This window comes from Scyliorhinus canicula, chromosome 10, assembly GCF_902713615.1.
Source record: "Scyliorhinus canicula chromosome 10, sScyCan1.1, whole genome shotgun sequence".
Classification (NCBI taxonomy): Eukaryota; Metazoa; Chordata; class Chondrichthyes; order Carcharhiniformes; family Scyliorhinidae; genus Scyliorhinus; species Scyliorhinus canicula.
The window spans coordinates 54,288,186-54,314,828 of NC_052155.1; the positions used below are offsets into that span (position 1 = coordinate 54,288,186).

Sequence of the window (26,643 nt, forward strand, 5' to 3'; positions counted from 1 at the left end):
CCCCAATTTGTTTAATTAAAGATCTGCTTGGCATGGATTCATTTAAGGTTAAAATGGATGCTTTGGAGTACTTTAAATTTGGAAAAAGGATGTTTACACCGGGTCAAGTTGGTTCTCTGTAAATGCGTCAATGCTGTGACTTCATGTTCAGTCAGAACTGTAAAGCTCTGTTCCTTAACAGCTTAGTCAATTCATCCTTTCAGTCCATGAAAGTCTCAAATCAGGCGGATCAGTGGGTTCAGATCCCTTGCTGGTTTCAGCCTGTTCAGGTCTATGGATATTGGCCTTAATGCCCTGGGTTACGGAGGGAAAGTTGGCCTTTGTTCTCCCCGGTAATTGCAATGATGTGATTGCTGCCGAAAGAGTGCATGTGTGGAAGAGACCAGGCTGAACTGTAACACCTCCCAGTGCTGACCTTCCCTGTCGAGGCTCACCTACGTGTAAAATCCATTTGCATGAAGTGGCAGCAGGTGACGCATTTGTGGATTGAGAAGCTAATGTCTTCAGGGCAGGAGAATGGCAGAAGAGAAAACTGGCAGAATAAGGATGGATTTTTCTTGGTTTATCACCGAGTTAACGTCTATTGTTTTCCATGAACTGTGTAAAGGAAAATGATATGTTACTCCATAAACACTCATTTAAGGGCGCAATCATTCAATCGGGTTTTCATGTCCCTAGGGGTGTTCTGATTTTAATCTCATCCTAATGAGTTCCAGAAGATACCTCAGTGTCTTGCAGCCCATTGTTCAGTGTTTGCCCTGAGGCAACCAGGTCTGTGTTCTGCCAATAAACTGAGTTTACGGAGCCATGTAAATTACTGACATGAACACTGAGAGTAAGGGAAGCTGTACAAGTTGTGTAACCGTGCAGATCTACACAAAGCTGAAGTCGAGCAGCAAAAGGAAATTTCTGTTTATGCTTGAAGGAAGGCAAAAGTCTGCAGTCCTTTTTTCCATATTCCGATCCAGACATCATTCTGGCCCAAGTCTGCTTTTTGAACCTCCCATTAACCGTGTTTCCTCACAGGGGAAGGAAGAAGATGAACAAGAATTGATGTTGGATGCCCCACTGTAAAACCTCGAGCTTTGGATGCACCGATTGCTTGGCCGGGTCAGATATGTACATGAGGGTGTTTTGATGTGATAATAGGAATATGGGCACACAGGGGCAGAACGGTAGCATGTTGGAGGAGGAGGAGGCATATGCGGCCTTGTCTGAGGAGGAAAAGAAGGACAAGGAGGGGCTGGGGGACAAGCAAGATTACAAGGAGGACCTATAAGATGCAGGACAGACAGCAGGTGGCAAAGGTCCAATTAGGGCAGCACGGTAGCATGGTGGTTAGCATAAATGCTTCACAGCTCCAGGGTCCCAGGTTTGATTCCCGGCTGGGTCACTGTCTGTGCGGAGTCTGCACATCCTCCCCGTGTGTGCGTGGGTTTCCTCCGGGTGCTCCGGTTTCCTCCCACAGTCCAAAGATGTGCGGATTAGGTGGATTGGCCATGCTAAATTGCCCGCAGTGTCCTAAAAAGTAAGGTTAAGGGGGGGGTTGTTGGGTTACGGGTATAGGGTGGATACGTGGGTTTGAGTAGGGTGATCATTGCTCGGCACAACATCGAGGGCCGAAGGGCCTGTTCTGTGCTGTACTGTTCTTAAAAACAAATAACACCTCCTTCCCAATTATCTACATTTAAGTGAATCAGGTTTGAGAGAGAAATGCAAACTATCTGATTAAAAACTGGCTTCTGTTTGTGAAGATGAACGTAGAAAACCCCAATTCCTCAGAGAACATGACCAGAGAGTAAGCAAGTGTGTGAACTGGTTCGTCCTGGAGTGCGCACACCAACTAGACAAGCTTCAGCATCTGAAGTATTGAAATGTTGCGACTACAGGATGCTGTCATCAATCTAAAAAGATCGTCTGCCTATCACACAAATGAGTAATGCGATATATAGATTTCAGTGCCGGTCTGATGCTAAGCATGTAGGCTGTACGTGCCAAAGACTGGGCTGGAACCAATGTCCTAGGGAGACTGTTTGCTCGTGCTGTTGGGGAGTGTTTAAACTAATATGGCAGGGGGATGGGAATTGATGAAGGAAGTCAGAGGGAATTAAAGTGGGGACAGAAACAAAAGGCAGTAAGGGGAAAAGTGGAAGACTGAGAAACCAAAGTCCAAATCAGAAAGGGCCACAGTACAGTGTACGGAGAACTCAGTGAATGAGTTCAGTAATGCTAACAAAAAACACGGGGCGAATACACAAAACATGACTGGACAGATGGTCCGAGAAATCAGGGCAGAGAGCAAGGGAAGTCTAAATTAAACTGCATTTATTTCAATGCAAGACGCCTGACGGTAAGGCAGATGAACTCCGGGCATGGATTGGTACTTGGGACCGGGATGATATAGCTATTACTGAAACATGGTTAAGGAAAGGGCAGGACTAGCAGCTCAATGTTCCAGAGTACAGATGCTATAGGAGAGGTCGAACAGGAGATAAGAGAGGAGGGGGAGTTGTTTTTGATTAGGGAGAATAGCATGGCAGTACTGAGAAGGAATCTATTCCGAGGGTTCGCCCACTGAGTCTATATGAGTAGAACTGAAAAATAAGAAGGGAGAGATCACTTTGATAGGATTGTGCTACAGGTCCCAAAATAGTCAGTGGGAAATTGAGGAGCAAATATGGAGGGGGATTACAGATAGCTGCAAGAAAAATAGAGTGGTAATAGTTGGGGACTTTAACTTTGCCAACATTAACTGAGTCAGCCACAGCATTAAGGGCTTGGATGGAGAGAAATGTGTTGAGTGTATTCAGGAGGAAATTCTCATTCAGTATGTGGATGGCCTGACTGAAGAGGGGACAAAACCTAACCTCCACTTGGGAAATAAGGACGGGTAGGTGACAGAAATGGTAGTGAGTGATCACTTTGGGACCAGTGACCATAATTCCATTAGTTTTAAGACAGCTATGGAGAATGATAGTTCTGGCCCAAAAGTAAAAATTCTGAATTGGGGCATGGCCAATTTTGATGGTATTAGACAGGAACTTTCAAATGTTGATTGAGGGTGTCTTTTGGCAGGCAAAGGGACGGCTGGTAAGTGAGAGGCTTTCAAAAGTCTGTTAACCAGTGTTCTGAGTGAGCATATTCCTTTTAGAGTGAAAGACAAGGCTGGTAGAAATACGGAATCCTGGATGACTCAGGATATTGAGGCCCTGATCAAAAAGAAGGATGCGGCATATGACATGCATAGGCAGCTGGGATCAAGTGGATCCCTTGAAGAGTATAGACGTTGTCGGAGTAGAGTTAAGAGAAAAATCAGTAGGGCAAGAAGGGAACGTGAGATTGCTTTGGCAGATAAGGCAAAGGAGAATCCAAAGAGCTTCTGCAAATACATAAAGGGCAAAAGAGTAACGAGGGAGCGAGTAGGGCCTCTTAAGAATCTACAAGGTCATCTACGTGCGGATCCACAAGAGATGGGGAGATCCTAAATGAATATTTCTCATCATTATTTACTGTTGAGAAAGGCATGGATGTTGGGGAACTTGAGAGAAATAAACAGTGCTGTCTTGAGGACTGTACACATTACAGAGAAGGAGGTGCTGGAAGTCATGAAGTGCATCAAGGTGGATAAATCACCGGGACCTGATGAAATGTATCCCAGGACGTTGTAAGAGGCTAGGGAGGAAATTGCGGATTGCCTAGCAGAGATATTTGAATCGTCGACAGCCACAGGTGTGGTCCCTGAAGATTTGAGGGTGAATGTTGTGCCTTTGTTCAATAAGGGCCACAAGGCAAGGCCTGAGAACTACAGACCAGTGAGCCTAACGCATGTTGTTGGAAGGTATTCAGAGAGACAGGATCTACAGGCATTTAGAGAGGGAAGGACTGATTAGGGGCAATTAGCATGGCTTTGTGAATGGAAAATCATGTCTCGTGAATTTGATTGAGTTTTTTGAAGGGGTAACCAAGATGGCAGATGAGGGCAGTGCAGTCGACGTTGTCTACATGGACTTTAGTAAGGCTTTTGACAAGGTACTGCATGGTAGGTTGTTGCATAAGGTTAAATCTCACGGGATCCAGGATGAGGTAACCAATTGGATACAAAATTGACTTGATGACAGATGACAAAGGGTGGTTGTAGAGGGTTGTTATTCAAACTAGAGGCCTGTGACCTGCGGTGTACCTCAGGGATTAGTGCTGGGTCCACTGTTACTTGTTATTTATGTTAATGATTTGAATGAGAATCTAAGAGGCATGGTTCGGAAGTTTGCAGATGACACCAAGATTGGTGGCACAGTGGAAAGTGAAGAAAGTTATCTAGGATTGCAACGGGATCTTGATCAATTGAGCCAGTGGGACGGTGAATGGCAGATGGAGTTTAATTTGGATAAATATGAGGTGATGCATTTTGGTAGATCAAATCGGGGCAGGACCTACTCAGTCAATCGTAGGGTGTTGGGGAGAGTTACAGAAAAAATATCTAAGAGTACAGGTTCATAGCTCCTTGAAAGTGGAGTCACAGGTGTGCAAGGTGGTGAAGGAGGCATTCGTAGTGCTTGGTTTAATTTGTCAGAACATTGTATATGTAGTTCGGACATCTTGCTGAAGTTGTACAAGACATTCGTAAGGCCACACTTGGAATACTGTGTATAGTTCTGGTCACCCGATTATAGAAAGGATATTATTAAACTAGAAAGAGTGCAGAAAATATTTATTAGGCTGCTACCGGGATTTGATGTTTTGAGTTCAAAGGAGAGGCTGGATAGACGGGGACTTTTCTCCCTGGAGCTCATAAGAGGCTTAGGGTTGATCTTATAGTGGTCTATAAAATAATGAGGGTTATAGATAAGGTAGATAGTCAACATCTTTTCCCAAAAGTAGAGGGAGTCTAAAACAAGAGGGCATAGGTGCGAGGGGAGAGATACAAAAAGGTTCAGATGGGCAATTTTTGCACACACTGGGTTGGTGAGTGTCTGGAACGAGCTGCCAGAGGCAGTAGTAGAGGTGGGTACAATGCTGTCTTTTCAAAAGCATTTAAACAGTTAAATGGGAAAGCTGGGAATAGAGGGATAGGGATCAAATGCGGGCATTTGGGGCTAGCTTAATGGTAAAAACTGGGCGGCATGAACAAGTTGGGCCGAAGGGCCTGTTTCATGCTGTAAACGCCTGACTCTATAACTGGTGGATCGTGTCAAGCAGCCAGCCAGCCTGTGCTTGCAAAACTCAAAATACAGTGACCAACATAAGATGCAAATTCATGATTGAGGATTATTTCATAAATGTTACCCAGTGTGCTAAAAATTAAGGTCGTCAATTAGGCTCGCAGTGTGGCACATCTGTACGTACTGGAAGCTACATATATTAATACACAGTTTTTTGTAGAAAGAAAGAACATGTACACAAATTGCTCCCATTTCAGCTTAACAAAATAATGGCGGATCATTCCCCAGGGAAATGCCTTGACTGATCAGAGTCAAACTGCGTGGTTTAAATTTCAAACAATACTTGGCAGTTATCTGTCAGTCACCATAAACTGGTACATTCTCCAAGGCAACGCCACTACCAATCAACTTGTAAACCGATCAGCATTCTCAGTATAAAATATTGTTTCCCCAATATACGTTTGTCGCCTTGAAAAGTATCCTGATGAGTGCAAGAGGAAAAGCTTCAACAGCCAGAATTTTCCGTCCGTTCTCACGGGCTGAATCTTCCGGTCCTACGGATGGTGAACCCCCACCACAGGTTTCCCAGCAGTAGGGTGTGTATAGAATGGGAATATCTGTTGACAGCATTGGGATCAGAAGGTCCTGGTGGGCCGACTCTCCTGCCCTGAAACATGTCGGGGAGGGGGAGGGTGGCTAACAAACTGCTACTGGTTACGGACACTTTAAATATGAAAATAAAACTACTGGAAGGACTTAACTCCAACATTGCTGAGTGAAGGTAAAATAAATAAATGACAGAACGTCTATTAAAATAGCGGTCCGGAGTGTGTTCATTGAGTGTGATAAATTATTCATGAACACATGTTGCGTGAGGTAACTTCTCCCCTCTTGAACCTAACAAAACCTAACTCAAAAAATTAAAATATTGTACACCGCAATCATGTTACAAAAAACATAGGAAAAATTTCAGAATCAAGCCGCGGAAACTGTATTCCCACAGTTTGATACGGCCGAGTGCTTCTAGTCTGGGTTGCAAACTATTCTTAACGATTTGTTAATGCCACTTCTCTCATTTTCCTGTTGATGTTGCTTGCTGTAATACGGACCATATGGTTTTTTTTTCCTTGCGTTCTTCGCTGAAACAAAAGGATAATCACTGCGACTGAAATAGTTTTCTCTAGGTTGTATGACAAAATCGGGGCGGTTATTGAAAATTCTGCGTTCCGTATTCCAACTCCTACCAAATTCCATTTGCCCATCACCCCCGTGCTCGCTATCCTATACTGGTTCCTAGCTTCGCAAAGCCTTGATTTTAAAAAAATGTTATCGATGAAGTAACCTGTGCAGGTTGCAGAGTTGGCTGTAGGCAGTGCTGCGTGCACCCTGGGAAATTGGCATACGCCTACATTGTTCTGCCAGAAGTGGCACTACGCAAATGAAATTTCCCTTTTTATTCTGCTCCAATCCCTGTGCAATGAAGGCTAGAATGCTATTTCCTTTCCTAACTGGTTGCTAACTCTGCGTATTACCTTTCTGTGATTCTTGTACAAGGGGCGTGTACATCCCTCTGGAATATCCTATCTCTCATCATTTAAGAAATGTTCTTCTACTTTTCTTGCTCTTCCCACCAAAGTGGATAACTTAATTTTTTTCCACACCAGATTCCAGTTAAAAAAAAAACCTGCCGTATATTCTTCCCACTCACTTCACCCAGCCTCTTTACTCCCTCAGTTTACATTCCCATCCAGTTCTATCAGTAAGCCTGGGTACGTTCCATTCCGTCTCCTCATCTCAGTCATTCATAGGGATGATAGGTAGCCGGAGAACTTGATTCACCCTTCCTCACAGTGTGGAAAAAAGAAATAATTCAATCTTTCATCACAAATACTGCTCTCTTCTTTCTTTGGAGATCAATGTTTATGGAACTTTTCAGGGTTCACTGGCGTGAAGGGATTTTTCAGTCAATGGAAAGCTAACATCGTGCCAAATATCTGGTTCACCAGAAAAATCTTAACAGAGTCTGCGTGCGACATTCAAGTTTTTTTTGTATCTAAAAGCTTATAGGAGAATTAATATAACTAAAGTTTTGTCTGAATTATAATCTAATTCCTTTGTGGTTACTGGGGTACTGTTGGAATAAGTGTAGCTGAGGGTCATTTCCGTGCAGTTTACCACATAAGCCCATTCATCAGAAGACACCAATAGCGCATTATTTCCCAAATTTTAAATCTGAACAGCAGAGCCGCAGTGATTTAATATGTTTCACATTCTTGTCAATCGAACAAATTAATCATGGCCTAAAACCTTTCAACCTCCCATTTCCCAGTACGGGAGACATGTTGAGCAGTATGTAGAAGACTGGTACAGTACAAGGTATTATACAACATAACTCTTTGTTACCCTGTGTTTAAAAGGGCTGGACAGGTATCCTGTTACTGTATAAGATAATGGAAAATATATGCCACTAATTACAATGTGATGTAACACGGTAGATCTACGGTTCGCGTTTTAAGACCAATGTTGATTCTTTAATATGTTTTGCTATACCAACCTGGACAGCAAAAACATAGGATTAAATGTATCTCACCAATAATAAAGAATACCGCGGATTTACCTCTGCATTTGAGAGTGATGGGATGGAGGGGAAAGAGGGAAAAAGTTGCCTTTTTCATGAAAACTGAAATGCATGTATTCTCTTTAACAAAATGACAAAACTCTTACAGGTTTTCAGCACCAAAGGAGACCAATCAGTCCATCTTCTTTGTGCAGTTCTCTTTTCTAAAGCAAACCCACTCCCTCCCCATTACTTTGTGCAATTATTGAGGCTGCGGTTTTGAAAGCATGGTTTTAGCAGGGGCCATTAATTGTGGAGATAATAAGGACTTGTCCACCTTTTTCTTTGAGAATTTGGATTTCTAATAGTATTACAGATATTTTGCTAGGAATTGTAAGCATGAATATGTCACGTCGAGGACATCTAATGCAGGTTTGTTTAGAATTTCCAGTGGGGGTGGAAGTTTTCAACTTCATCAACAGGGCAGTAATGTAGTGGAGTGGCTCGCCGTCTGTTACTGATCTCGTTCAGTTTTCATCATGTTGACGGAAAGGGAACTCATCAGCAACTTACTATTATCATTTCCTTCGATTTCCACCTTGTTGTTATGTAGAGGCTTGAATGATCCCGAGAGCAACGCCGTTGGGAGTCTTAAAGCTCCTGGCAGGGTCACCCATGACGGTAAGGCCGGAGGGGAGGAACCAGACAAAGTGCAATCAAAAACAAGTCCTCAATGGCAGATCAGGCGGATGATACTTTTATGGCATCAAAGGCTGTGATGATGATTGAAGGTTGCAGCAGTTGGGATATCCCCAGTTGCCTTGCCAATGAAACTGGACCTCCCCTATGTCAAGGACCTTGTCTGCTGATGTGCAACAGCATACTCACGTTAAAAGCTATCCCTCATTAGTTGTCTGTCGAGAGGAAATGAGGACCCCCTCTCCCCACCCCCCGGCGAAAAGTGATGGGAATAGGGCTGAGTTCTGGAAGTCCCTTGCTTTGGACCGGCACATTGGCAGTGGACTTTGATTCAATCATCTCATTCTTGGAATTGGTTCGACAGCTTTCTTCACGACTGAGCAGCCCTCGTCAGGATCCACTCTGCTCACCCCGTATGGGGAACGGGCTGGAAAAGGTGTCCGGAAAATAGCCTGTTCCGTCCCCAACCTGGCTGGAAACCATCATCCAGCAGGCTCATCCACCTGTGGTCAGAAAATCAAAGTTCAATTCAATTTGGAATCTGGAATGGATGAGCCCTTGTGGATAATGAGCAAGACAATCAACCAGAATGGCGAACTGCCCTTGTTGCCCGTGAACTCAGACACTTCAACACTCACGTCGCGGCCCTGCAAGGCACCCGAACAGCAGGCGAAGGGCAGCTGAGGGAAGATGGCAGATGTTGCATCATCTTGAGGATCAGACCAGGACACGTGGAATTGGATTCACCATCAAGGACAAACTAGTCAACAGACTCTGAACTCCCTGTTGAAATCAACGAGCGCCTCATGGCCCTCTGACTACAATTTGCCAAGAATCGGCAGGCAGTGGTCTTAAGTGCCTACACCCCAACTCTTGATGCCAATGATGAGTCCAAAGATGGCATCGACTCGCCCTCCCTGGACGCTATACTTCCCTACGTTCCTAAGGAAAATGAGATCATCCTCTTTGGAGACTTCAAGGCCAGGGTTGGAAAGGACGTCGAACTCCGGAAATGAACCACAGGGAAGTAAGGAGTTGGGCATTGCAGCTCCAACAGGTTCTTCTGCTCGTTAAATGTGCGGAACACCAGCTTGTCATCACTAACACACTGTTCTGCCAAAAAGACAAGTTGACGATTTCTTGGAAACATCCACGATCAAAGCGCTGGCACACGATTGACTTTGCCGTCATCCGAACACAAGACCAAAATGACGCCCTCATCACCAAAGTGATGACCAGTGCAGATGACTGCCGGGACATTTCACCAGCTCATCCACTCCTCTATATCCATCAAACTTCATCAGATGCAGTGAAAGATGAAGAAACAGGTCAGAAAAAAGATCAGTGTTGGGCAGCTTCAAGAGCCAAACATGCGAGTGAATTTGCAACAACGTGTTCTCCAAACTGCCCATTTTAATGGAGTGGAGGAAAACAAAAGAGCCGAAGACAGCCATCATCTTGAGCTGTGATGAAACCATTGCGACACAACCAGGAAACACCAAGACTGGATCGATGAGAACGACTACACCATCCAAGACCACCTCAACGAGATAAGGAAAGCTCTCTGCAAAATGACATATCGGCAAGGCGAAGAGGAAAGCTCATCAATTCACCAAATGAAGGTACAGAGAGGAACAAGAGAAATGAAGAATCAATGGTGGACTGAGAAAGCTAAGGAACTGCAACTCCTCACCGATGAGCATGACACCTTTCAGGGCCACCAAGGCAATGTATGGCCCAATACCCTGGGCCTCAAACTGGCGCAGCGTAAGAACGGCACTTTTTTTTTCGAAGATCTTTTTATTGGCATTAAGAACGGCACTCTTGAGAGACTGAAAAAGCATCAGCCTTCGATGGAGAGAACAAGAACTCTGAAACTGTGCTACAATCACAGATGAGGACGTTTTTTGAGGAAATTCCCCAACTCCCCATCATGGGGATCCTGGACTCCAACCAACAAAGTCGAAGCTGCCATTAAACACATGAAATGAAAATGAAATGAATGAAAATTGCTTATTGTCACAAGTAGGCTTCAAATGAAGTTACTGTGAAAAGCCCCTAGTCGCCACATTCCAGCGCCTGTTCGGGGTGGCTGATATGGGAATCAAACCGTGCTCCTGGCGTGCCTTGGTCTGCTTTCAAAGCCAGCGATTTAGCCCTGTGCTAAACAGCCCCTGAAGAACGGGAAAGTTGCAGTATTGGATGGGATCTCAGCGGGGATTTTCAAACTTGTCGAAGAAGTCACCGGTTATCTCCATCAGCTGTTGCCGGAAATATGGGACAGAGAAGAAATTCCTGCCGACCTCGGAATGCTGCCATTGCCAACGTTTTCAAGAAAAGAAACAAAGTGGACTGTGGGAACTACTAAAGAAACTCCTTACTCTCCAACGGCGGCAAGATAGTCACCTGAATCCTCACTAGTCGCCTTCTCCCAGTCTCTGAAGAAATCCTTCCGGAAAGCCAGTATGGCTACTGACCAGGGTTTTCACTGTTTGGAAACTTCAAAAGAATCATAGAATTTACAGTGCAGATGGAGGCCACTCGGCCAGTCGAGTCTGCACTGGCCCTGGAAAGAGCACCCCACTCAAGCCTCCGCCCCACCTAACCTTGGGCAATTTAGCATGGCCAATCCACCTAATTTTCACGTCTTTGGACTGTGGGAGGAAACCGGAGTACCCGGAGGAAACCCGCGCAGACACGGGGAGAATGTGCAGACTCTGCACAGAGAGAGACCCAAGCGAGAATCGAACCTGGGACCCCGGAGCTGTGAAACAACAGTGCTAACCACTGTGCGACCATACCGCCCGAGAAATGCCAGGGTTGGATTGGTTTATTGTCACGTGCGCTGAGATACAGTGAAAAGTTTTGTTTTGCGTGCAACTCAAACAGATCGTTCCGTACATGAAAAGAAAATACATAATGGGGCAACATAAAATACACAATGTAAATACATAGACACAGGCATTAGGTGAAGATGTGTCAAGAGATCAGATCAGTCCAGAAGAGGGTCTGGTAACAGCAGGGAAGAAGCTGTTTTTGAATCTGTTTGTTCGTGTTCTCAGGTTGATGGAAGTAGTTGGAAGAGTGAGTAAGCCGGATGGGAGGAGTCTTTGATTAAGCTGCCCGTTTTCCCAAAGCAGTGGGAGATGTAGACAGAGTCAGTGGATGGGAGGCAGGTTCATGTGATGGACTGGGCGATGTTCACGACTCTGTAGTTTCTTGCGGTCTTAGGCTGAGCAGTTGCCATACCAGACTAGGGTTCTTTCTTTGGTGCACGTGTAAAAGTTGGTAAGATTCAATGTGGACATGCTGAATTTCCTTCGTTTCCTGAGGAAGTATAGGCGCTGTTGTGCTTTCTTGGTCGTAGCGTCGAGGTGGGTGGACCAGGACAAATTGTTTGTGATGTGCGCACCTAGGAATTTGAAGCTGTCAACCATCTCCACCTCGATCCTGTTGAAGCAGATAGGGGTGCGTACAGTGCTTTGCTTCCTGATGTCAATGACCAGCTCTTTAGTATTGCCGCCATGAGGGAGAGATTGTTATCGTTACACCACTCCACTATCAACCAACATCAACCACTCTGCATGGCCTTCGGCAATCTGACCAAGTCAATTGGGCATTGCTATGGAAGACCCTGTCAAAGGCCGACTGTCCAGAGAAATTCATCAACATCCTCCGACGACTCCATGGCACGATGTCGGTTACAATCCTCACTGATTGAAATAAGACAAACCTTCGTGGTCAAGACCGTTTGAAATCCTGGAAGAAAACAACACTGACCTCGCTGGTGGAACTACAGTATGCAGATGACATCGCCATCTCCACTCTTGTCAACAAAGAATCTTCAAGTCATGCTTGACACCTTCGTGGACATATAACAAAGAATCAGTCTCCGTGTCAACCCCAAGTCCTTTACCAACCAGCCCCAGGGCAAGACCTGGTTTCTCCCATCAAGATCGACAGCGGAACCCTGCCAAATGTGGAACGTTTTCCCTACCTGTCGGGTCTACCTCTCATCTAAGGCTGACATTGATGCAGAGATGTAACATCGTATCCAATTGCAAGCGTTCCCTTTGGACATCTAAGTGCGAGGGTTTTTGACGACCGTGTCGTTTGTGCTGACACTAAGATCTTGGTGAACAAGGCGGTGGTCCTCCCAACTCTTCTATATGACTCAGACACTTGGGACTACGCAAGACGCCACCTCAACACACTGGAGAGGTACCAACAATGTTGTCTGAGACGGATTCTCTGAATCAGCTGGGAGAACAGGTGAGCTACCATCCGCATCCTTGAAGGAGGCAAGAACCCCAGAATCGAGGCCATGATCATCCAAAACCAACTCTTTTGGGCCAGCCATGTGCTTATTATGTCAGAGTCCTGACTGCCAAGACAAATCATCTTCGCTCGAGGACGTTTTTTAAACAAGAGGAGGACAAAGGAAGCACTTCAAAGACAGCCTGAAGGGCTTACGTCAAGAAATGCAACATCGACGTCAACGCTTGTGAGAACCTTGCTCAGAAGCAGTTAGCACTGCTGCCTCACAGTGCCAGGGACCTGGGTTAGATTCCGACTTTAGGTGACTGTATGGAGTTTGCACATTCTCCCGGTGTCTGCATGGGTTTCCTCCGGGTTCACCAGTTTCCTCCCACAGTCCAAAGATGTGCAGGTTAGGTGGATTGGGCATGATCAATTGCCCCAAAGTGTCTAAAGGTGGGTGGGTTACGTGGATAGGCAAGAGATTGAGCCTAGGTAGAGTGCTCTTTCAAAGGGTCGGTGCAGACTTGCTGCCTACTACAATGTAGGGGTTCTTTGATTCTATATCCAAAAGACCTACTAGGAGGAACCTCCTGATTGAAGGGACATAATACTTCGAGGACACACGACGGCAAGAGGAGGCCTATAAAAGAAGACTGAGAAATGAATACCAATGATCTAGAGCCCAAGGACCGATCCCACCTCCCGGAAACACCTGCCAATGTGTGCGGTTGAATATATGGCTCTAGGATCGGGTTCATCAGTCACGCAAGAACCCACAGAACCCAAGACCAGTAACATGACGTTTCTTAGGTGGGCAGTCATACTCATTATAAGTGATCGCTGAAGAAGAAGATTATTCTTGGAGGCTGTGGGAAAAGTTTTAATTTTGCTTGAGAAACCAATGTTGTAAGCCCAAGGTTCTAAGATTGGTCAAAGTTGAAGAAAGACCAAGTCAATCAAGAAGGGTTCATTCAGTGGAGGGCAGCTCAGCTTTAAGAGTTGCAAGAAGGAATGACTAAGACTGCGATGACACCTGGAAAACAATGTGTTGGAGCAAGGTAAAATGTGTGTAGGACACCCAATTTAACAACACCTTCCAAACCTGCTACCTGGACGATAAGGATAGTAGATGTGTGAGAACTTCACCACCTTTGCATTCCCCTCCAAGTGGCATATCACCATTCCATCACTGTCGCTGGATTAAAATCCTGGAATTCCCTTCTTAACAACACTGCAAATATACCTACACCAGATGGGCTGCAGTCGTATAAGAAGATAGCTCACCATCACCTTCGGGCAATTGAGGAGTAGTAACAAATGCTGACCATGCCGGCAATGCCCACATTCCATGAATAAGTTTTTAACAAATAAAAGAAAACGAGCAAGGCAAGTTTAGAGGATAAAGACAAGAAAGTATTGACGAGAGAGGCTGAAACCGAGGGAGAGGTTAGAGGATGGAGGATGCACTTTTAACAGCAAGCCTGTTCTTGTCTCCTGTTCACAAGTGTGAAAGATCTGCTGTTGAGCTTCCTGGATAAGAAAATACTGTTGAAGTCTTGGGCAAGTTCAAGATGGGGTAAAGGATAATTTTTCAGTTTGCACTGCAGGATGTCTCGTTCCCTTTTAACCCCCACCCGCAGTGCATATCAGAATGTGTGCTGCGCACCATTTCCCAGCCCGTGTTAATGCCAGGTGAGGACTGTCACCAGTAGCTTGAACTCGACATCTTCAGGTGGTTGTGTTTCTTGATTTTAATAATTCATATTGCAGCACACAATTGGAGAGTGCAAACTGATCGTCTGTCTACACCATGTTTGGAACCAGTTTTATGAATTGAGAGAAAGAGTTTCCCTTTCGGGTTGATGACCTTTTTAATCAGAGTTCAGAAACGTTAACTCTGCCTTTCTCTCCACAGATGCTGCCAGACCTGCTAAGTTTTTCCAGCATATTCTGTTTTTCTTCCAGAGTTCCACCAGCCGCACTATCTGGCTTTATAAAAAGACACTTGGTGTCACCCAGCAGCCGTGCACTGTGGCTAATCCACCTTGTGCTGCTGGTGCAGAAAGGCGATTTGTGTTGTGTGTTTTGAGTCAGTGAAGCCAAAGTGTGAGTGACTGTTCATTTCTCCTTTTTTAGGATAGTGCTAATCAGTGGCAAGAGATCCTTCTGCTCAGTGTTTTCAGTAATGCCATATCGAGACAACAGTCAGACAGGGTGAGTATACACAGGGCATCGCATTTTACATAGGGTACTAAGAAAATTCATGGTTTTAAATTTTTATGGTGTCTGACATGTTGAGAATATGAAAAAAGGTGATCTGTTCACATGTCATTCTGAGTGTTACAATGGAGTGTTCATGGACTGTAGAGTTCCCAATTCTGATCAATAGAACATTTCTGTATTCAAGCATCTGTATAATAAAATCATTTTATAATATGTCAATGAACTACTTGCTAGTGCGTGATATCAAACACCTTATTACTGCCTGAAACCCTGAAGGGTGTCATATATTTAACATCTGACAATCTACCTTCATGGCTCTAAGGCATATATCCAGATGGTAGATCAGTGATCGAGGATATTCCTTGCAGTCATGCCTTGTGACTCCTGTTCGGCATTTGCAGACAGAGGGCAAGGACAAAAATAATGAGGCCTCTGGGACTAAAGTGCCATTTACGTGCATGGTTGCATTTGATGAAGCCACGTAGGACAGCAATCGGGAAAGATCACAATCGTTCATAATATTGTTAAGCAGAAGGGTGTGACGATGTTGCAAAAGAAGCAGAGGGCTCTTCATCCCAACAACGGGAGCAGCATGCACAGGAAGGAGAGGAGCTGGCACAAGGGAGCCATCTGCTTATCTTCCAGACTGAAGAGGAAGCACCATATAATTCAGTGCATTCTTAATAAAAGTTCGAAAAAAAATAAAGTGCATTTGTCTTGAGAATGGTACCTACAGTCAGGAGGGGAAAATATGAAGTAACCAGACATGTTAGAGAAAAGAGATCATTCAGGATTTAATAAGGATGTAACTGAGCCATGGTTCGGTGCAAGCACTCTTAGCTAAAACATTGTGCGTACAATTTTTACTCCGAGCACAAAATCCAGCTTGGTGCACCAGTGCAGTACTGAAGGAGAGCTGCATTGTCAAGTGCTGGCTTTCAAATGAGATGGCAAACTGGGACCCTGTAATCAGCTGAATTTATGGTACAATCTTGAAGTACAGGGGAGCTCACCCCGCCAACCTAACCAATATTTATTCTCACCAACATTAGAGAAAAATGTTATCTGTTCATTTGTTTGTCGGACCTCGCAGTGTGCAAATTGGCTGCCATGGTGCCCACATTATAACCATGACTACCTTGCAGAAGTATTTCATTGCCAGTAAAACAGTTTAGGATATCATGACATCGTGAATGATACTCTATGCGTGTGGTAACTTGATGAAAAAAAGGTAGTCGAAAGCAGGATTAGGCTACTGAGTTGGATGATCAGCCATCATCCTGATAAATGGTGGAGCAGGCTCGAACGGCCAAAAGGCCTCCTCCTGCTCCTATCTTTATTGGTATGGGCCAGGGCTTAGGAACTCCAAGGTGCATTATGAAGCTCACCTGACCAATGACGTTTATGTTGAATTTGGCTAGGATGCACACAAGAGCCTTCACTTCAGGTGTGATTCATCAGACTTCCTCGGCGCTTTAATCAAAACAAAGTTTATTATAAGAATGTAATTAACATATATAAAACAGTTAGCAAGAATTTGTTATCAATTACAAACATGAAAATATACACAACAGCTACAGTAATCTATGTATGTAACTCTTAATTAATCCCACTTAGTAGCTGTTCCAATTCAATACCAAATCCAATAAAACTCCTTTCAAGGGCGTGGCCCAACACACTGTATTCTCACTTGAATGGGACTGGTCCTTTCCCTGAGATTCTAGTCCAGCCTCCAACCAGCAGATTCAAAACTCCTTCCGGAAAGCAACTCTATCTTTAAAGTTACCAAGGCAGTTTGCCACACCTAATGTGCTTTTAGTTCACTGGAACAGCTTTAAAATAAAAACAGAGAAAACAGGGAAACACTGCTTCTCTACTGCAGCCCAAACCAAAACTGAAACCTAAACCCCCTCTCACCTGACAGCCACAGCCCAGCTCCACCCACAAATGACATCACTGAAGCCGTGCTACAAGCCATGTTATAAAAACAAAACCTTTCTCAAGGGACACTCGCATGACAATATGTAAAAATAGCGATGGTGAAAATACAGTATGGACTTAAAAACTGGAGCAGCTATCTAAACATCAAAATAACAGGAACTGAAAAGAATCAACTAATGACAGCTAAACATGAATAAACACAGGTAACAAAAATAGCTAATGACTTCACAGTACTTACTGACAACATCAGCAATGGATTTCAATCAGAGGATGTGAAATCATGACACTCAAACACCCCCACCCCCCCCATAAATTTTAATTCCCCTGTGTGTCTGTGTACATATGGAGGTAGGGCACGTTTAAGTGTGGGATGATTAGGAATTAGGTGGTAATCTTGTATTTGCTGCATATTTAATTATAGTTACTGTTATTAATAAACTTTTAAAAAAATATGTTTTTAATGAACATTTTTGAGTATATGAATACAAAACAGATAAACAACCCACCCCCTCTACCCAGTTTTTGATGGTGACCATTCCTTGAAATTCATGAGAAAACGCTGCCTTGTGTAAAACCTCCGAATCAAGCGCCTCAAAGCGTATTTAATTTTCTCAAGGTACAGCTCCATGAGATTCCCTCGGCCATGCTGAGGCATGGGGTGGAGAAGCTGACCTCCACTCCAACAGAACCTGCCTGCAAGCAATCAGCGAGGCGAAGGCTAAGACATCTGCCCCTGTAGCTCCAGCAGGTCTGTCTCCCCAAAAATGGCTTCTCGGGGACCAGTCTCCAATTCCCTTTGAAAGATCGGCTACATAATGTTGAAGAAGGAACTCCAAAAGTTCACTAGCTTAGGACACGCCCAGAATATAAGTGCATGCTTTGCTGGGCCCTTCCCACACCGCTCACACTTATCTTCTACCCCCTCAAATACTCAACTCATCCTACACCTTGTGAAATGTGCCAGATGCACCACCTTTAATTGTATGAGCCCTTGCACACGACAAGGTGGCATTTACCTTCCACAGGTAACCCACAAGGTAACCCACTTCCCCGTCCAATTGACCCGAAAATATTTACTTTTTTCCAAATTGAGTTTGTACCGGAGAAAACCCCAAACCGCCTCAATAGTCTAACATGGACTTTTCATAGGGGCTTTTCCAGTCACTTCATACTTGTAACTTCATACTTGTGACTAACTTCATACTTGTGACAATAAAAGGTTATTATTATATGTCTCTCATTGTGAGAACCGGGTCCATAATGAACAAAAGATCATCCGCATGAGGTGATACCTATGCTCCTCTTCGCTTCCCCCCCCCCTTTTCTCTCTCTCTCTCTCTCTCTTCTACCCGCCCCCCCCTCCCCCATTATCCCCTTCCACTTACCCAAACTCTCAAAGCGATGGCCAGCGACTCAATCGCTGACATGAATAGGAGTGAGGGATGGGGGGGGGAAGGAGCGACACCAAGCCTCATTCCCCACACAACCGAAAATAACTCGAGCTAATATTATTCCTCGGAACACTGGCCCTTGATTCCTTGTGCAACAGTTTGACCCACGACATAAACTTAGGCCCTATCCTGAACCGCGCCAACACCGAACAAGTACCCATATTCTACCCTATCAAAAGCGTTCTCGGCATCTAAAGCTATTACCACCTCTTGTCTCCGGGAGTGACCCTCGGCCCACCGAGTCTTCAAACGCTTCCACTAATAATGGCACTAATCGGTCTGGAAACTTTTATAAAATTCTACCAGAAGCCGGTCCTTCCCCGGATACATACACCCTATCATCTTCCTAACCTCCTCCACCCTCAACAGCTCCTCCAATTCTTCTCAATCTTCCTCCTCCAGCCCGGGACACTCCAAAAACGTCACTATGTCCGAATCATCCTCCAGCTCCAAACTGTACAATTTCTTATAAAAACACTTCAGATACTTCATTCCCCCTCTCCGGCGCCAGCACCTCTTTTCTCTCTTCCCCTCTCCGCACCTGGAAATTTACCGGGAAACTGCCTACCGTCTCAATTGGCTCGGCAGCAGATGGCTGGCCGCCTCCTCGTACTCAAACTGCCCCCTTCGACCGTCTCAACTGCCGCACCACCTTATCCATTGACACCAGATCAATCTGCAGCAGCTTCCTGGCAAAAGTAGGGTCTTCCAAATACTTCCCATCCACCTCCAATATTTCATTCACCAACCACTCACGTTCTTCCATTGCTTTCCTAACCACCTGCGTTGTGTATACAATCGCCTCCCACCTTGACACTGCCTTCAGAGCCTCCCATACTACCCAGGGCGAAACCTCCCCGTTCTTGTTAAACCCTACGTACTCATCCACCACCTTGGCCACCCGTAAACAAAAACCCAGATCCGCTAGCTAGTCCCTGCCGACTATCAAATCCCGCGTGGAACACCCAACAATTATGAAGCCTTACTTGGTCCTTCACTACCAAGTGAGTCCCCAGCAACAGAAGCACATCGGTCCTCAGATTCTCTAAAACCTGAAAACTCTCGCCCGTTTCACTAGGCCTCCCAACCCTCGTACATTCAATGTCACCAGCCAGGTCGGGGAGGCTCTAGCAAACCCGTCCCCAACTCCTGCTCTCAGTTATCCAACAAGTGGACCCATACCTTGGCCTCAATCACCATCAACCCACTGCCCCCTCTTTCCCCATCCCCTTCCCAGAAATCTCCCATCCCCTTCCTCTTGAAACAACTTCATTGCCCACAATCCCCCCCCCCCCCCCCCACCATTCATACATCCTAGGTATGCTGTAACCTGCCTAAACGGGTTCAGTGAGCTGCAGGCCCCCCACCCCCACCTCGCTCCTGTTCACAAGCGAACTGCAGTTTGCTAATGAAGGAGCCCCTCCACCAGAAACCCCTCTCTCCACTCAAACAAAAGAAATCAAACATTCTCTACCCCACCCTGCTGCCGTGAAACAGCACCACCACCCCCCCCCCCCCCCCCCCAAACAAAAAACCTATATTCAGGGCAAGTGCATCAAGACTAAAAGAAAAAACAGGAAAGTACATCTTTAGACATTTGTCTCTCAACAGGAACAGGGGGAGGGGGGAATGCAGGAAAGTGTTCCAACCTTTCCACTCATTCAGTCCAGTTCTTTTTCTCTTCCACAAACTCACTGATAGACCCAAACATAGCCATGTTGCTGCTGACTTTTCTTCCATCAGTAAGCTTAACAAACGTGTTGAACTTGTCGAAACCTAAATTTTTACTCTCATCGCCAAAACGATGTGGTAACTTGACCGCACAAAGGTAGGAGAAACGCGTTGTAGAAACGAATCTTTTTAATATATAAAAGTACCAAATGTTAAAATACAGCATGGTCTCAAAAATGGAAGAAGCTCCGTAAGTAACAGAAAAGGGTCAGAACTAACGGCAGCTAAAAACAAATACACACGGGTATCAGCAGTTAGTGATGGCATTAACATTGGATTTAAATAAGATGCATAATCGTAACATTATCACACTGAGTAAATTTTCTTTTTAAAGTGATCTTCGGAAAAGGACAGAGCGAATAGGAAAAAGTAAGTTCAGATGGAAAAATAGGAAGGACCGAGTCAGCAGAATTTTGTTTGACATTTGTCGATAAATTAAGCTTTAACTCAAAACGTACAGTTAAATCAACTCCAGATACTGAAATTGCTTAATTCCAGAAACGTTATTCGATCTTTAGAAAGTCTGAATTGAGAAGAACTGATCATCCCACGGGGCAGAGATTTCACTGGACCTCTTGATTTCCTGAAGAAGTGCGCTCACTGTTGTTATGTAGTTAAACATAGTTGTTAGTTTGCAGGAAGCAAGCCCCCAAAATACAGGCATCTCTGGGAGAGGGAAAAGATAATGCGCTCAACAGTTATTACCTTTTGATGTTTTAAAAAAAACAAAAACATTTTAGACAAAACAAGCCTATTTCAAGCTTCTAATGTCTGCTTCTGGTCACAAAACATTAACGTGCATGATATCATCCTAAATCAGTAGACAAAACAAACATTAAAGTTCGCTGCAAAAACAAAATTTAGTTGTCGTTTTCAAAACTCCGAAAGACTTAAAATAGCCCTTTAATTTGAGGGTTTATTGACAAATACTGAGCTGTTATTGTGGCTCACACTGGGTTGTACTGAGTGTACACCACAGGAGTTTGATCTTAAAATGTGATCTGCTGTCCAGTGCACAGTACTTAAACAGGGGTAGTGGACTTTGTGCCGATGCCTGGCCAACTGAGTCTGATAGTTGGTTAGCGAAGGTGGTGAAAAAGATCTGTCTCCAGCCTTGCATCCTCGAACTAGCAAGCTGTACACATGAAGCCTGTTAGCACTATCGAGAGGTAACCATTTCTACCACCTTTTAGTTTTTATTGCGAAAGAACTGTCTGAAGCTCATTGTCCAGGAAAAGGAAGATTTCACATGCGTAGCAATTTAGCCTGTTCAAAAATGCCTCCAGCAATTCACAGCGAGTTACTTTGAAGTCAGGTGATTGGTGTGTAAACAAAGTTGGCTCCCCTGTGCACAGCAAGAGCCCACAAATAGCAGTGGTAGCAGATAAACTATTTTATGTGATATTGTATAAGGAAAGAAAACTAACCAGGACACTTTGGAGAGGTCTCCACTCTTCAGTGGCACAGTGGTTAGCACAGGTTTCGATTCCAGCCTCTGGTGACTGTCTGTGTGGAGTTTGTACATTCTCCCCGTGTTTCCCCCGGGTGCTCTGGTTTTCTCCCACAGTCCAAAGATGTGCAGATTAGTTGGATAAACCACGATCAATGCGCTGGCTTGGGGGGTTAAGTCTGGGGAATGGGCCTCGGTCGGATGCTCTTTCGGAGGGTCAGTGCAGATTTGGGCCAAATAGCTGCCTCATTCAAATGGTGTGGCAAAGTATTTTTAATGCCATTGACCATTGTTTTGCAGCTTAAGGTCACCACCCTGACAGTGAAGCAGTCCGTCGGTAGTACATTGAATTGTTAGCCTGGCGTATATGCTTCAGTCCTGTGATTGGGCTTGAACACAGCGAGATGAAGAGAAAAGAGGTGAATCAGGGGGACGTGACTGGTGGTACAACGCTTATGTTTTTAAATCCTGAAGTAAACAATGGCTTAAAGAGCTCTATTGTTTTGAGACCTGGGAAGACAGAAGGCTGGAAAAAGACACAATGGGAACTCTTCATTCCAGTGGGAATGTTGAGGTAGTTAAAATCTTGGAAGTTGGTCTTTTTGGCAGGTTAGCGGAAACAAAAAAGAGCACCAACATTAATTATAAATGAATTCACAGTTGACCACTTTATAGTTAATAGAGCCAAAGTGTTATGAACTGAAATGTAGATGCAAAATATTGTCACCTGTATTTTTTAGCATTAGTTGCTAATAGTTGTACAATGTACATGTCGTGCAGAACACTGGAATGCTAACACCTTGTTCTCTCCTGCTATCGTACAACTGGATTGAAATATTGGGCAGAATTTCCCACCTGTGCGCATCGGCAGGATCATCTGGCCCTGCCGATAGGGACCCTCCACCGCCAGGGCCCAACAGGAAGCTCCCTGGACTGTGACCAAACCAGAAAATCCTGCTGCCAGCCTATGGCGGAATGTTAACTCTAGTAATGTCTCCACAGAAGCTGCCAGAGCTGCAGAGTATTTCCAGCATTTTATGTTCTTTAAGATTTCCAGTATCCAGTGTTCTATTTTTGTATCAAAGATCCAGTTCCTGCGGTTGCAGAGAATTTCCTCAATGGTTTCCAGTGTGACATGGCATTGTGGTTGCCAGTGCACTGAGTGAGTGGAGTTGTGGCAACCACCACAAGGGAAGCTGTGGGCTCCACCACAGATGGATTACTGATGATTTTCGGAGCTTATTGGCACATTCGTTAAGGTGCTTTTTTTCATGGCCGCTCACTAATTAGAAGTCAGTGGCTCATATTGCAGTAGCCAGACAGCTGAAATAATCCAGTTCCTGCTATTCATCAGCATTCCCGGTGATAACCTGGGAGCGCTTTCTTGTTGCTCATCAGGACCTGCTGCCTCCTGAACCACTCAGTGAACCTCTTCACGGCTGGACCCTTGACCTCATCAAGCTCTCCTTCCAGCCGTTTCCAGTTTTCCCTCTTCTCTGGGGTTGTTGCTCTCCAGTACGCAGGGATGTGTCTCGATTACGCCGACCGTGAAATTGGGCCACTGCTGCTTCTTCGTTCTCCATATGTTGCCTGCGCAGCTCAACACTAAACAGAGCTCAACACTAAATAGCGCTGCTTCATCATTTGATAAGTGGCAGACTGGGGCGGGACAAGCCAAATGTCATCTTTGGGCAGAGTATCAGATTAAAAAGCAGAGCTGCGGTAGATAGATATATGTTAGGTTTTTTTGCACCAATTAATTTTCCAGCATATTACATATAAGGTCCTATAAAAGGAATATGTTATTTATCCTCAGAGTCGTTCCCTGACAGCTTCATATGCACTGTACGTACATAAAAAGTGGAGAAAATGGATGTTATTTTAACAGTATCAGAGCAGGCACAGCTGTTTCTATTGGAAATTATGCCATAAGCAGAAGCTTTGTTTAATGCAAATTCATTAATAATGGCCAATGGTAACCCGCACCCCCCCTAAAAAAAACAATAAGCAAGTTGTTACCCCTCCTGAGCTTTTACAACTAAGTTTAGGTGTTCATTTGTATTTCTGATTACTGTTCCAGCAAGCTGTGCGAATCTAGCAAAAATAAAAGCCTACACTATGATGACGATACTAAAGCTATTATATAATGTGGGGATGCTTGCATCCAAGGCAGTTGTACATTTATTTCCTGTTGCCTCAATATTACATTTCATGTGCAAATAAGATGGATGACAGGGACATAGTTATGGAGGGCTCAGCAGATACTACTCAGACTTTCCCCAATAATTCAATACCGTGAGAGTTATGAGTAGTGTTAATTCAGTTTGTGACCAGGGAGCTGAAGCTAGTAAACAAAACTGGTTTACTGAGGCTTGAAATTACTGAGAGAGGTGCAGCTGAGAGCACAGTTGTAATCACAGGGAGAGGAGAGGCTGACATCAATGAAAGCTCTGAGAGTGTTGGAGTAATAGCAGCAAATGTACTTTAACTAAAAGGGGAAGGCACAGAGACGTTTGACATGAGGGAATGGTAGCTGGAAGCCGAAGACAGAAAAGGGCACATTAATGGTCCAGACTACTTTAAGAGATGGGATATGCTCCCGCTATCACTGGCCGGGAGGGTACAGACTAGGGAAAATGATGGTCCTCCCCAGATTTCTGTTTGTCTTTCAGTGCCTCCACATCTTCATCCTTAAGGCCTTTTTCAAGCAGGTGAATAAGATTATTTTGGGCTTTGTGTGGGCGGGTAAAACCCCGCGAGTGAAGAAAGTGTTGCTGGAGCGCTGTCGGGGGGGGGGGGGGGGGGGGGGGGGGGGGTTGGCGCTGCCGAACTTCTGCAATTACTACTGGGCGGCTAATATAGCCATGATTAGGAAGTGGGTAGTGGGGGAGGGGTCGGCATGGGGGCGGATGGAGGCGGCGTCATGTAAAGACACCAGTCTGGGGGCATTGGTAACGGCACCTCTGCCATTCTCGCCGGCCCGATACTCCCCAAGTCCGGTGGTAGTGGTGACTCTGAGGATCTGGGGGCAATGGAGGAGAGTGGAGGGAGCATCGATTTGGACCCCGATTTATAATAACCACAGGTTTGTACCAGGTAGGCTAGATGGCAGGTTCAGGAGTTGGCAGAGGGCAGGAATTGGAAGGATGGGGGATCTATTTATAGACAGGAGCTTTCCCAGCTTGAAAGCTTTGGAGGATAAATTTAAATTGCCAGCAGGGAATGGTTTTGTGTATTTCAGGTATGAGACTTCCTGAGAAAACAGGTGCCGGCACGGGGGATACAGGATGGAGTAGTTTCCAGTACTTGGGTGGGTGGAAGGTATCGGATATTTACCTGGGGCTTTCGGAGGCAGAGGAAACCCTGGTGGAGGAGCTTTAGGGCAAGTGGGAGGACGAGCTAGGAGAGATAGAGATGGGTCTATGGGCGGATGCCCGAAGCAGGGTTAATACCTCTTCATGGAATGAAATGAAAATCGCTTATTGTCACGAGGCTTCAATGAAGTTACTGAAAATCCCCCAGTCGCCACATTCCGGCGCGTGTTCGGGGAGGCTGGTACAGGAATTGAACCGTGCTGCTGGCCTGCCTTGGTCTGCTTTAAAAGCCAGCGATTTAGCCCAGTGTGCTAAAACCAGCCCCATGATGCACCAGGCATAGCCTGATACAATTTAAGGTAGTCCACCGGGCACACATGACAGTGTCTAGTGAAGTAAGTTCTTCGGGGTAGAGGATAGGTGTGTGAGGTGCGTGGGAAGCCCAGCAAATCATGTCCACATGTTTTGGGCTTGCCTGAAGCCTGAAGAGGGTTTTGGTAGGATTTTGCTAAGGTAATGTCCACGGGTGGTGTCAAGTCCGGGGGTAGCGATCTTTGGAGTGTCGGAAGATCTGGGAGTTCAAGGGGCGAAAGAGGCCGACGTCTTGGCCTTTGCCTCCCTGGTAGCCCAGAGATGGATCTTGTTAATGTGGAGGGACTCGAAGCCCCCGAGTGTAGAGACCTGGGTTAGTGACATGGCTGGATTTCTCAGTCTCGAGAAGATAAAGTTTGTCTTTAGAGGGCCAATGTTAGGGTTCACCCGGAGGTGGCAGCCATTCGTCGACTTTCTCGGGGAAAATTAAAATGTCAGCAGATGCAGTATTCCAAAGAGGGGGGGGGGGGGGGGGGGTTGTTGTATGGTTGAGGAGTGTGAAGATTGGGCTGGGGGGGGGGGGGGGGGGAATGTTTATTTTACCATGTTGATGTCATTGTTTATGTTACTGATAAATTATTATTTGGAAAAAAGGTCCAGGCTGCTGAGAGGCACAAGGAGGACTCAAATTCCTGATAAAAGACTTGAGATTAAATGTTTTTTAAAAATAAATTTAGAGCATCTAATTCATTTTTTCCAATTAAGGGGCAATTTAGCCTGGCCAATCCACCTAGCCTGCACATCTTTTGGGTTGTGGGGGTGAACGCAAACATGGGGTGAATGTGCAAACTTCACACAGACAATGACCCAGAGCCGGGATCGAATCTGAGACCTTGGTGCCGTGAGGCAGCAATGCTAACCACTGTGCCACCGTGCTGCCCAGGAAGTGGAATTTTGACAACAATCAAATCAGCCATGATTTTCTCAAATGGTGGAGCAGGCTCGAGATGCCAAATGGCCCACTCCTGCTCCTGGTTCATGTTCCCATGTATCACAGTGACATTCTTGCTGCAACTTTGCAGAAATCTAAAATGAGAAGATGCAAATCCTTTCTGCTTATGGTATAGGACCCAAGGAGGAATCACAGATGGGACTTTTACACCAGAGTCATTCAGCATTTGCTTACCCTAATCCAAGCAACTGTACCTATGGATCTAATTACGTAGACCTGAAGTGTTCTTCTGTACCATGGTGGCAGCCGTGTGCTTATGCCATCTTTCAAAACCAGTCTACAGTGTACTGATGTATATAGATGCTGTGCTTGGCACCACAAACTATTGTTACTTTCCCTAAAGAAAACTGTCTGCCGCACCAGACGCCACTTCAATTTTGCAATGTTTCACTTTTCACCAAACTACAGGACGTCGTAAGCAGCATGTAATAATAATAATCTTTATTAATGTCACAAGTAAGCTTACATTACACTGCAATGAAGTTGCTGTAAAAATCTTATTTGGCCATCTGTGCCTTGTCATAATTCTCTGAA

The 26,643-nt window shown here is 45.1% G+C and overlaps 1 protein-coding gene across 5 annotated transcripts in view; it reads left to right on the forward strand.

Annotated features, from left to right (window-relative positions):
- cables1 (Cdk5 and Abl enzyme substrate 1) overlaps positions 1 to 26,643 on the forward strand; it is a 282,165-nt gene that overhangs the window by 135,866 nt on the left and 119,656 nt on the right. For 3 of the 5 annotated variants that reach the window (XM_038808960.1, XM_038808958.1, XM_038808962.1), the window contains one exon: positions 14,812 to 14,889. The exons of the other annotated variants lie outside the window; for them this stretch is intronic. In XM_038808960.1, the coding sequence (XP_038664888.1) occupies positions 14,812 to 14,889 (78 nt within the window). The remainder of the gene's footprint in view (positions 1 to 14,811; positions 14,890 to 26,643) is intronic. 5 annotated transcript variants of the gene reach the window in all.